At 41.5% G+C, this 11,494-nt stretch overlaps 2 protein-coding genes across 2 annotated transcripts; both read right to left on the bottom strand.

Moving 5' to 3' along the window:
* Nucleotides 1–341: 341 nt before the first annotated feature.
* Nucleotides 342–4,629, bottom strand: phc1 (polyhomeotic homolog 1). Its single transcript, XM_068756030.1, has 13 exons — nucleotides 4,513–4,629; nucleotides 4,287–4,397; nucleotides 4,135–4,200; nucleotides 3,912–4,055; nucleotides 3,404–3,580; nucleotides 2,475–3,161; nucleotides 2,206–2,341; nucleotides 1,922–2,100; nucleotides 1,750–1,813; nucleotides 1,549–1,636; nucleotides 1,139–1,310; nucleotides 647–887; nucleotides 342–517 (listed from the first exon to the last, which is right to left on the bottom strand). The coding sequence occupies exons 1-13, from the start codon at nucleotides 4,627–4,629 to the stop codon at nucleotides 366–368; spliced, it is 2,334 nt and encodes a 777-aa protein (XP_068612131.1). The 3' UTR covers nucleotides 342–365.
* A 1,455-nt stretch (nucleotides 4,630–6,084) lies between these two features.
* Nucleotides 6,085–10,296, bottom strand: m6pr (mannose-6-phosphate receptor (cation dependent)). Its single transcript, XM_068759325.1, has 7 exons — nucleotides 10,044–10,296; nucleotides 9,069–9,241; nucleotides 8,763–8,932; nucleotides 8,580–8,689; nucleotides 7,960–8,090; nucleotides 7,749–7,875; nucleotides 6,085–7,614 (listed from the first exon to the last, which is right to left on the bottom strand). The coding sequence occupies exons 2-7, from the start codon at nucleotides 9,239–9,241 to the stop codon at nucleotides 7,492–7,494; spliced, it is 834 nt and encodes a 277-aa protein (XP_068615426.1). The 5' UTR covers nucleotides 10,044–10,296; the 3' UTR covers nucleotides 6,085–7,491.
* Nucleotides 10,297–11,494: the final 1,198 nt, after the last annotated feature.

The following is an 11,494-nucleotide window of genomic DNA, read 5'->3' on the forward strand; positions in this document are numbered from 1 at the left end:
TTAAAGCACCATTGGAAATACAGCAACAAGGCAACATGTTTCATCTTTTTTTTTTTTTTGCCTAACAGGTTAAACGTCCTAGCTAGCAGTTTAATAGGAGTACAAGTACAAAAGGCCTCTACTTACAGCGACAATGGAAACACTACTGACATGTATACTTAAGACATGCTCACCTCAAACACATAACAAGTATGCATACGTGTTTTTTTGCACATTCAAAGTCCAGAAAGTAAACTATCACTGATCCACCATCCTCGCTGTCCCCATTGAGATGACTCAGTGATGAATAGACCCAGGTATTGATTCAAGTGAGGAGTCATCAATGACAAAATGACCCTTGCTGTCCCTCTGTAGAAGCCGCCGCATCACTCGCGCAGGGTGTTGATGGAGGCACAGATCTTGAGGGCGGGACCCAGCTTGATATTCATGGTGGAGATGAGATGGTCTTCTCGCAGAAGCATCAGAGCCTGGCCGTCGATTTCCTGTGACAAAAACTGGGCGGCCAACTCTTCACAACCTGGACACACACACACACACACACACACACACACACACACACACACACACAAAATAAGATGTAGAAGAAAAGAAAACGCAGGACAAGGCTGAGAGCTATGAAACTGTTATGTGATCATCGAACACAAACCTTGAAGTGAAGAGATAAACCTGAAGACTTCTTCTACGCTCCACTGAGCAGGAGTTGCTGAGAGAAAGTTGGCCCCCTCTAGTGGGAGGCTGCCAGGGGCCGAGCTGTCAGACAGCGGGGCGCAGTGTCCGGCTCTGGAGCAGGAGTTTGAAGAGCCAGGGGACAGTGAAGGAGACTCGTCGTCCTCCTCTCCCTCCCCATCACTGGACACATCCTCCGAATGGCTGGACTCTGAGTGACACTACACCGAAACAGTGGAGGTTCAGTCCCAAAAGCAACGGCGACGCGTTGGAGATCAAGTACAAGATACATAAAGCAAAGGCAATTATTTATCTCCAAAGATGTAACTCGTTATTAGGACAGATCACAAGTACACATTTGTATTTTGAAAAAGGAGCATGTGGTCTCCAAGAACACCAATTCAACAGGAGTATGATATATTTGTACATTTTTGAGTATCAGCAGCCCCGTCCTTTAAACCATAACTCCTACCTTGACAGGCAGATGCCTGGTTGATACTTTATTAGAGGTGTTGTTAGAACTGCTCCTGCGAGAGGGTCCCCTTCGCCTAGCAGTGGTCTCAGTGGGTGCTGGGGGCGGAGCCTGGCCTGCAGCACTTCTTCCTCTGCTCGACTTGAAGTGTTGACTGCAGCTCACATTATACCTGCGGACCAAAGAGCACGTTCGCTACAATGGAGACATGCTCCAGTTGTTTTTTGCTAATCAGATCTAATCAGTCCTGCTACAGACTTTGTTGTGAAACGAATGGGAGTCGCTGGGTCTGACCCGCCCTTTCTGGAAAGAGCCTTAAGAGAACTTTCATTGTGATTCTGTGCTCTTCACTGACTTGACACTCTCAATACAGCATAACAAACATCATGTAAATATAAAACAAATCATACCTCTTAGCACAGGTATTGGTACAAAACCTCTTTGATCCTCTGAACTGGCTGGCGGGGGCAAGGCTTCCACAGTACTCACACTTTAACACTTAAAAGGAAAATAAAATAAGAAAAGTAATGCATTCAGGGAATGTTGACAACACACAGATTAGTAGCATCGAAAAAAAAAGAAAAAAAAAGAAGACATTTCCAATCACTTACATCCAGGTCCGTTCTCTGAGCGGCCAGCCAAGGCAAAATCTCTGTCTTTGAGGAGTCCAGCCACCTGTCACATAAATTATAATACAAGTCAACCAAACCAGTCAGGAAAGGTTTGATGAGGGACAGGGACATGTTTGATGTGACATCATTGTTGTCAGCAGAGGATACTCACAGGGAAGGGCTCAGCTCCTTCCTGGATTACAAAGCCCTCTATGAGGTGGGTGAGGACTTGAGGTTTGACCACTGCGTGAGGGACAGGCGGTCTGTCTTTGTCCCCAAGACCGATTCTTGACAAGGGCAGAGGCAAAGATAGGGTAGGAGGAGATGGGAAGGCAGCAGCTGCAGAAGGAGCTTGTGGTAATCAATGGAAAAATGGAAAAAAACAGCAAGATTTTTATGACACAAATAATACTGATAATAATATATGCTTGATTTAGAAACTGGAACTTTACATACCCAAATCCTTTGTCGGGGCCGGAGACAAAGGAGGAGCAGAATCTTTCATTGGTGCAGAGTCTGAAGCCTCTGTTACCATCTCATTTGGAGTATCGCTGTCCGATTTTCTCTTCAGAGAGCCAATGGTAGGCTTTATCTAATGTTATGTGGGGGGGGGGGGGGGGACAGCAGGGAAAAACTTCAGCAGTCCTTGTACGGTGATACTTATAATTACACCTAAATAAAAGCTTGACTGTGCACTGTAAATGATTGTAAGTGGTTGCTCTTACCATAGCACCGTTGCTGGAGACTGTGTTAAGATTCCCAGCAACTGTACTTTCCTGGCCTGTGCCGCTTCGTACCTGTGCCAGGGCCACAGCCTGTGTATTTCCTGCCGAGCCCTGCCTGGCTCCCACAAGCTGCACAGGGATGTGCGGTGTGTTGTTGCTGGGTGGCGCTGGAAGAATTGGAGGTGGGTGTCGAGGGGACATCTGCGCAGGTAAACGGTGTCCTTGAGCCGTCTTGGGCTGTATCGGCACAGGACCTTTGTCTGCATTGGTGCTGGCCTGTTGTAAGGGCTGCACTACCAGAGTCTGGGTGTTAACGTTGGCTTTTGTGGTCACGGATCCAATAGGGTAGCCCTGGGTGGTGGTCGGGACATTTGAGGTGGGCACCAGGATCATCGGGGCGGTGGATGAGGACAGGAGAAGCTGTGAGAGAGGAACTCCTGTGGAGGAGGTGGAGGATGGAGCGATAGACGCTGCGGGAGCGACGTTCATGGGAGCTTGGTTTCCAGTCTTTACAGCCATAGTGTTGGCTGTTGACTGCTGGGGAAAGTTCGTTTTGGTCATTTGTTGTTGCCGTTGTTGTTGCTGCTGCTGCTGACCAACAGGAAAACTGGCTCCATCTTTCCTCTCTGGAAGCTCAGACTTGACTGCAACCGGTCTGGGGGCACAGTGTAAGGCGAGATTCTGCACCTTTAACATTAAGAGAAGAGGTTTAAGTGTTAGTTTGTTTTAAATACTGTTTAGTATTGTGCTGAGCGTGTTTGTTAGAATCAAACAGCGCCCCCATGACAGCAATGTCTCTGAAATTCATGTATATACGTCCTCTGTAGTGGGCATTTTGTCCACTACAGAGGACGCATGTCAACGGGCTGGGTCTCAGGAGGATATTATTCATTAGCTTTCAAGTTATAGAAAGTTAATAGTCCTCAAACCTGATCATTGTCAGACTGGGCACTGGCAGGAGCAACTTCATGCTGCTGCTGCTGCTGCTGGTGCTGCTGTTGTTGTTGTTGTTGTGTCTGGGCAACTGTTGCTACGGTAGCAGTTGCCGTACCACCAGGCATGAAGATGAGCTGAGAGGCAAGGGGCGCTCTGAGAGAGCGGTTGACCTACACGAGGAGCAAATCATTATTCACAGCAAATAACTATATACATCAACTCCTGAACAAAGCCAAGCTCATTATTATCAACACTATTGGCAATCACTGTTAGGCTGAAAAATGTTAAATAAGTTTGAATTTTGTGTGTGTGTGGGGGGGGGGGGGGGGGGGGACTTTGTTCTTACAGATGTATAATGTCTGATTCTAGTTCTGAGTAGCACAAGCTACAAGCATAAAAAATATATAAGACTTCACAAGCAGAATATAGCGTCACGTTTGCTGACACAGAAAATGTAAGCATTTCTGGAGGTTGGTTACAAGCGTGATCGTTTTAACTCACCCTGAGATACATCTGTCCCTGTCCTGTAGAGTTTCCACCCAACAACACTGACTGATTGAGAGCTGCTGTTGTTGCAGACGCGGCTGGGCCATGAGGTCGGGGATTAGTCACGGTACCTCCTGTAGACGTGGTGCTTATGTTGACCTGCAAGTATGTTTAGTATTCAGTATTCAACAACTAGATTGATATTGTAATTCAAACAATAGTTAACATAAATACTTACAGTGGTGGGTGCCTGGGGCATGCTGTTACTCGGAGTATTGGACTGCCGACTTGCTGCAAGTGTGGCCTGGTTAACGGAGTGAAATGTGAAGGTTGGGTTGCTGGGCTCTTTCTTTTGTACTGCGTGGATTTTCACATCATAATTCTCGTTACCTGTTGCACCGCGGCCAGATTGTGGAGTTGAGCACTGCTGATCTGCTGCTGCAGCATGAGTTGCTGGAAGTACTGAGCTGCATTTGGTTGTCTTTGCAGCGCTTGGAGAGCCTTTACAAACGAACCCACACACAAATATAGTTTCAAGACAAATGCAAAAGTATTTGTATGTTATCATCTGTTTACAAATTGTTTTTCATCAAATGCCATTGCATGACACACACACCTGTACAGCCTGTCTCTCATACAGAGACATGTGCGCTATCTGCGGCGCCCGAGAGTTCCCACTCGTCTGAGGATTTCCATTGGTGGTGCCGGCGTTTTGGTCTTCACCTCCCTCCATGTTTGCCACTACAGAAACAGAAGCCATTATTAAAAAGAATGGTCATTTTTCTTTACACAATGAACATGAATAAAAATAATAATAAAATCCCATCAAACCAAATGTATCAAGTCAGCATTAGTAAGAATTCACCCTTAAAATGTTCAAGATTTGGATTGCTTTCAAAACACTTTTACACTCTTAATATGTAAACACAAAACACACACGTTAAGTACACTTTAATTTACCAGTGATTAACACAGTATAGCTAAATTAAACAATCCTAGCAAGCAGGAGCAGTTTCGGTACCTTCTCCAGCTAACTAGATGTCAAAATCAAAATCTTTGATCAAAGTCAACACAAGAACAACATGGAGGAAAGCTCAAGACAAGTCAAACAGCAGCTAGCCAATTGTGACCAACTACAATGGACTTGGCTAGTTAGCTAAGCTTTCGCTCATGCATAAAAAAAACACACATTAACATTTGAAAGTGGTACAAGAAAAAAGCCGAATATAAATGCTATAATTTCATAGACAATTGAGGAGGTCTTTACTTTAGTAGCAACACCAAAATAAAGTGTGTGGCGCTAGTTACGTATTAGCAACAAGGGCTAACTAACTAGCTGTACTAAGTGACCATTGCAGACAGAACGCTATAAACTGACTAGCTATATAATGTGCAAAAATACACTATTTAATGCTATTCGGTGTGCTTCTGTGATTACCTTCCTTTGTTATCTGCCCGCTCAACAACTCGATACAATTTAAAATAAGAGTTTGGCTTGGACTACAAACGAAGATACCCTGTCTCTTTTATTTTTTACCTCCAAACAAAACCCCTCCCCTACCGGGGCTTTTCTTCTTCCTTGGTGTTGGCAGTTATCAAACAATGTTAATAAACTATAGCGCCCCCTACTGTATTTGCACGTACACCCCCGAATTACTGTATACTGTATCTACCTTACACAGAATACAACAGTATTACTGTATATATTTCTACACACTACATTGAGTACATATTTCACTTGACATTTGCACTTGTTCAGAATAAAATTAGTGGCAAAGGCTTCCAATTGTGATTAAGGATTTTGGTCAATAAATTACACAAATAATTTGGAGTACATTTGTACAGCAAAAATAAAGTGTATTAAATTATTCCTATGATGTTTCTTTTATAGTTCAAGCCATTATTTTAACGTTTTTTTAAGTAAAATTTGCTGCTAGCCTTTTGGTTTATCAGGTATAACCGTTCTTTTTCCTGTAGCATTTACCAAGAAGTCAAAAACACTTCAACCATTATGTTAGCTTAAATATAAATTCATAAAATGTTTCATCCTTTCAATGTTTAAACATTGGTGATTGCACTTGGGTGTGTATGTAACCCGTCTGTGTTTGTTCCCTCTGCGTTGTGTTCTTGTTCTGCATCTGCTACATTTACTGATTTCACTATTAAAATGAGCATACACGAAGTTCCTTTATATTTTATTTTTCATGTAACCGTAATACAAAAGTTTCACGCCTTGAAATCACCCTTGAACCAGAAGCTGTTGCATTAATCTAGCAGGCGATGATATTCCTTTGCCAAGTCCTGTTCATTATAACCACTCACCAAACTTGGCAAAGGAATGTCAACTGAAACACAAAAAGAAAGTGATAGAAACACACACTGAAGGAAAAGCCTTCATAGCGTCAAAGGGTCATTTGTTTCACAACTTAAACTTAATATACATTTTTATTCAGTGTCAGAATTCCTGTCTCAATCCATCACGTTAATAATAAAAAAGAAAAACCTCATTAATGATATGCTCCGGGCTGTAACACCACCTTTGTAACCATATAGAAAATTAACAATTTTCATAGCTACTCTTTATTCCTACAGACGCGATGCAGCAGCTGAGAGATGGCCTAAATATCTGATCAGGGAAACGTACCATCTAGTCCTGCCTCGCAGCACAGCTGGTGTCCCAATTATGTAGTTTTGTAATTATGAATGCTGGATGTTACTCTGAATTTTGTTTTATGCACTATGGATTCCAATAATTTAGAAATAAATTATGAATAGGCTTGTTATAAATAGCTTGCTTTCTGATGTGTAGCAGCACTTACTAGCATCTACCGGTAGTCGCTGAACAGCCATTAAATTATACTTTTATTTTAAATAGATACAAAATGTGTAGGCTAAGAACATAAATTTGATATAAACTTTCAGCTGGTTAGCAACAACGGTCTAGTTGGTAATAAGCTGGAGATGACCCTGGATGTCAAAGCTTTACTGGAATGTTAAAGGAGAATATTCAACAAAATATTAAATTCAATGGTGTTTTTGCAGCAATTTCTATTTGTGAAAAGAAGCTGTAAGGCCCATCACAGTGTTTTAAATTAATCATTTACATTCTCATGTAACAAATCAGATTTCCAAAGAGTTTGATGAAAGCAAAATGAGACAAAGAAACTTCTGAAATCTGTCAGTACAAAACAAAAACAGGACAAACAACTTGCTGCACTCTGCGCCGACCATCATTACTTACGCAGAGAATATACCAATATCTTAAGTTTTATTTATGCATAAATCTCACCTCTTAAAACTTCCTTTGATGACATAGTTCCGCATTATTCTCTGTTTTCAATTTGTAAGTCTGAATAAATCATTCACTATTTTTTGACATCAAATGCATAGGGAGAAGTGAGTTAACCATCAGCCCTATCTATAACCTGCCTTCACAAGGTCATCGCACAACAGTTGCCAGGCAACAGGGCAGGTTCTAACCTAAATCAGCACAAGAAAAACAAGACTTGTGTCTAACAGCAACTTCACAAAACATGTGAAAGAAGAAACTGTGTCACACAGTGAAACCTTCCGTGCATTTTCCAACATGCTGAGGTCACATCGGTAGTAAGTGGTCATCCCTCTCATCTGGCTCTTCTTCTAAAGGCTCTGTAACGACTCCTCTGTATGGTGAGGCTTCGTCACGATTCCCTGCCCGGCACACAAAGTCACATCCATCCTGTGTCGGGTGGGGATAGCAGAGTCAACCAAACGGACACGGTGAAAAAGATAAATGCTAAATGATCAGAACAAGTATTCTTTAACAAATTCATGAACCAAATATTTTGGATTCCATTATTCGACTGCTCTTACCGCCAACCGGTTTCCAACCTCCACCCAGAAAGCATAGTTTGGGAACTGCTCCATTCCTTTGGCTCCGACAATGAATCGCTGGTATAAGAAGCCTCCAATGAGGTAAAGAATGAATAGACTGAAGACACTGAAAGAACAGATGGGCTTATGTTCACTGACCGAACATCATGACATTCACTACGTTGACGTTTTATTTTGTATTATTACACACATGATGAGTATTATGGAGCCGGTGCCGAGCTGAGACTGAACAACTGGGCATACTCCACTGCAGTCCAGCTCAAACAGGTAGAAGCAGTCCTGCTCCCTCTCCCTGTCCTCCAGCACCACCTCCAGTCGGCCCTGGGATTGGGATGGAGACAGAAAGAGCTCATGACCGGGGGAAATGGATAAAAGGCGAGAGCGCACAAGATGACAAGTCACACAGGAAACACGTGCTCAAACCTACGATCGCATTATGAGCGCAGTGCAAATTCACATCAGCCAAACGCATCCGACGTCATCCCGAGAAACGAATGAACACCACACAGATCGCACGCAAATTACAGATTACTCAGTTACATGAACGGGGATTTTCCTTCTCAAAAAAACAAAACTGCTTAAGAACAAAAACCCCACAACATAACGGACCAAATCTTGTGTCACCTCTCATACCATAAACAAGTGTGCAGTATTCGTGGATGTTACTCAAAGACACTCGTTGATTGCCTGGTCGCCACAGCAGAATAACCCAAATAAATACAGCCCATTGCATTTATAATAAATAAATAAAAAGTGGTATTTTGGGATGAACACACATCGTCACATTTAAATGTTCAAATCTACTCTTACCACATCTATGTCCCTGTTGCAAGAGATCATAATAATGGCTTTCCTCTTCTCCTTGGAACAGTGTCCATCGTATGTGTCACCATTTCTGTAAATCAACATCACCCAGTCACCTAGAAAAAGACAATGGTTAAAATTTACACAACATGCAAACGTTTGAGATTATTAGGTTTTTCAGGCACTTACTTCCTCCAATGGCCTGTGTTGAATTATACATGCCAATCACCGTTGGCTTAGTTTCCTTTTTCTTGCTGTCCACCTGAATAACTCCAGCTCCTGCAACACCCCCGGCATCCCCACACAACTGAAATGTGTAAGAGTAGCTATCGTCTCCAATCTTGACCTCGGATGTAAAGCTGCCAACAAGAAAAAAAAAAAAAATCCACAAAATAAATAACAAGACATTGTCAAAAAACAACATTTGTCATGTTGTTGTGGCTACGCTGCATACCAAAAGAAGACATGTACGGTATATGGCATGTCATTTCTTACTTCTTATGGGCAAGTGACTCGAGTCGATTGAGGACATTCAGTTCTGATTTAGACTCGGAGAACAGTTTGCAGTTCTTGGTGCCGTTGGCAGTGAACACCCCTCTCCCACACAGGACAAGCTGAATAGCAAGGGTCCACACCAAGATGGACTCCACTCCGTGTCTGTTGGCCATCTAGCAAAAAAGATGGATATTTCATTTATCGACACAAATGATTTTCAAGCATATTTACTACTCATTTGAAATCGGGGTTAGACAAGATACACACAAGGGATTCAAAATTGTTCCACAATAAAATGTCTGCACATCACGGAGTCAGACGAAAAAGGACAGACTGCTTATAGCAGGTCAAACATGTGGAACGACTGAGAATCAGGATAAACATTTCTCCATGTTTCATCTCAAACAAATTCTGACATTCCCCTCTAAAGAAGAGGAATAGGTCTGTACAAGACAGAATATTTACACATATTATGTGAAGCAAAATAACTGGGTTTTAGAATGCCGTCACCTTACGTGCTGTGAAATATTAATGGACATCTTTCACTATTTTATCTTAACATTTCTTCAAATTCAAATGCATTTTGAATCAATACGCTAAACCATTTTGATCGAGCACTGATTAAATTCACTAACCTTTCTGATTTAATCTTTAGTACCTTCTATAGAATACACTGCACTAATCTACTACATAGTCCAAGAGCACGAAGGGACCTGTGAGCAACTTCATTTCCTGCTTACTACCTGCAAATTCAGTGGCATTAATATAAATTACTAATCACTTTGTCCAATTCTTGTAAATCAGGTCAACTGCCACTTGGTAATGCCTTTGGAGAATTGTGCAACCACGTTTTCAAGCGTTGTGTACTTGCAAAATATCTACTCAAGAGGCAAAAAGTTTTCATCAGGAAACAGATGGGTGGATATTACCCCTCTAAAAATGTAACAGTAACATTAGTCTACATCATGCACGTACCTTCGCGGCTTCTTCTACTGTAAATGAGTTGGAAAAGCTTTTTGTTAGTTAGATTAACACACAAACTGACAGGACTTTGACGTTTAGCTAGTTGGCGATGAAAGTGAGCTTCCTCGCGCTAACTCCGCTTCCTGTTTTACTCAACGTACAAACATGTTCTATAAGGCAGAAAGAAAATATTAAATTATCATGTACGCTGGAGTTTTGAATCAACTATAGCAGCAAGTATTCCTGCCGTGGATAATAAACGCGTTTTCCCACAAAGCGTGTAAAGTGGCTAACCAAGAAACTAACAAGCTACAAGACAGTAGCGAATTGCGGAAGTGAAAACAAACGCACACGTGACCTCCCGGAAGAAGCGCGACCAATGAGCAGGAGCTGAATTCCCACGCGCCCGCGTCAGCTGACGCGTCAGCTGAGGTTTAACATAACTGCGTTTGAAATGTTATCTACCCCTGTTACGTCTATTATTTCATCATTTAATGCACTTTCAAATTAGGAAAGACTCTTTCTATACAATATCGCTGAATTTAAACACGAAAGATTTTAATAATAATAATTGCATGGGAAAACATATTCTCTGTTTTAAATCTGTTGTACGTAATAATTTTATAAAACTGATACTTATTTGATTTTGTGGAAAAGTTGTCTGTTAGGAATTGAATGTTAAGCTGGTGCATATTAAACCTTATGAAACAGAGTAATCAATCGATCAATCAAATCTTTATCGGCCTGAGGGCATCAAAGCAAACTTGGAGCACAGGATGTGGTCATTTTGGGAAATGATTATTTTGCCTTTATTGACCACCTGTTTCTTTCATTAAGATCGCAGATCTCTCTGCTGAACTCCGATTATTTTGGAGCAGATTTTAACTAAGTTATATAAACTGTTTTTTTGTCAAACCAACAAACAAAAGAATCAAGAATCTTAAGTACAAGACAGCTTTTGCAAAGTGTTTGATTGATCAATTTAATCTAAAACTGTCTCATCTACTAATCATGACATGGCTTGAAAACTTCAGACAGAACAGTTTAAAGTGAGTAGATTAAAGTTGATGAGTTCACTCAGTGAATTTAGGCACTGTGTTTTATCTACTCAAGAATGCACTGTCTTACTTGGTCATATTAAATAGAGAACTCTTGTTCATGTGGACAAAACCATTCAAAGGTATTTTTGGGGGGGATTTACTTTGCAACCTTTGGATATCACCACGCTTGCTGTACTTGTACTCTAACATTCTATCTAATAAATATATTCATCATCATCACCCCCCTTGGGTTCCTCCTCTTCGATTATTATTATTAAATATTGCTTTTTAAACAACGTGGTGAGTTTTCATTTCTTGTTTCATTCCTCCAAAACTATTGGAGGGGGAATTTGGGAAGAAGTTGTAGGCCTCAGTGATCTTTAACCTGTGCGCTCTTACTCTCCCCTCCCCCAACTCTCCATT

This window comes from Brachionichthys hirsutus, chromosome 3 (genome assembly GCF_040956055.1).
Source record: "Brachionichthys hirsutus isolate HB-005 chromosome 3, CSIRO-AGI_Bhir_v1, whole genome shotgun sequence".
In the NCBI taxonomy this organism is placed as follows: Eukaryota; Metazoa; Chordata; class Actinopteri; order Lophiiformes; family Brachionichthyidae; genus Brachionichthys; species Brachionichthys hirsutus.

What these genes read in the sequence shown, in the direction of transcription:
- m6pr (XM_068759325.1), bottom strand. Translation starts at nt 9,241, where the DNA reads ATGGCCAACAGACACGGAGTGGAGTCCATCTTGGTGTGGACCCTTGCT. An exon ending in GCAACAGGGACATAGATGTG is followed by an intron (nt 8,091 to 8,579) that starts GTAAGAGTAGAT and finishes TCCCAATCCCAG; the next exon opens with GGCCGACTGGAGGTGGTGCT. An exon ending in AGGTTGGAAACCGGTTGGCG is followed by an intron (nt 7,615 to 7,748) that starts GTAAGAGCAGTC and finishes CACCCGACACAG; the next exon opens with GATGGATGTGACTTTGTGTG.
- phc1 (XM_068756030.1), bottom strand. Translation starts at nt 4,629, where the DNA reads ATGGAGGGAGGTGAAGACCAAAACGCCGGCACCACCAATGGAAATCCT. An exon ending in CCCAGTCTGACAATGATCAG is followed by an intron (nt 3,162 to 3,403) that starts GTTTGAGGACTA and finishes TTAATGTTAAAG; the next exon opens with GTGCAGAATCTCGCCTTACA. An exon ending in CTCAGAGAACGGACCTGGAT is followed by an intron (nt 1,637 to 1,749) that starts GTAAGTGATTGG and finishes TTTCCTTTTAAG; the next exon opens with TGTTAAAGTGTGAGTACTGT.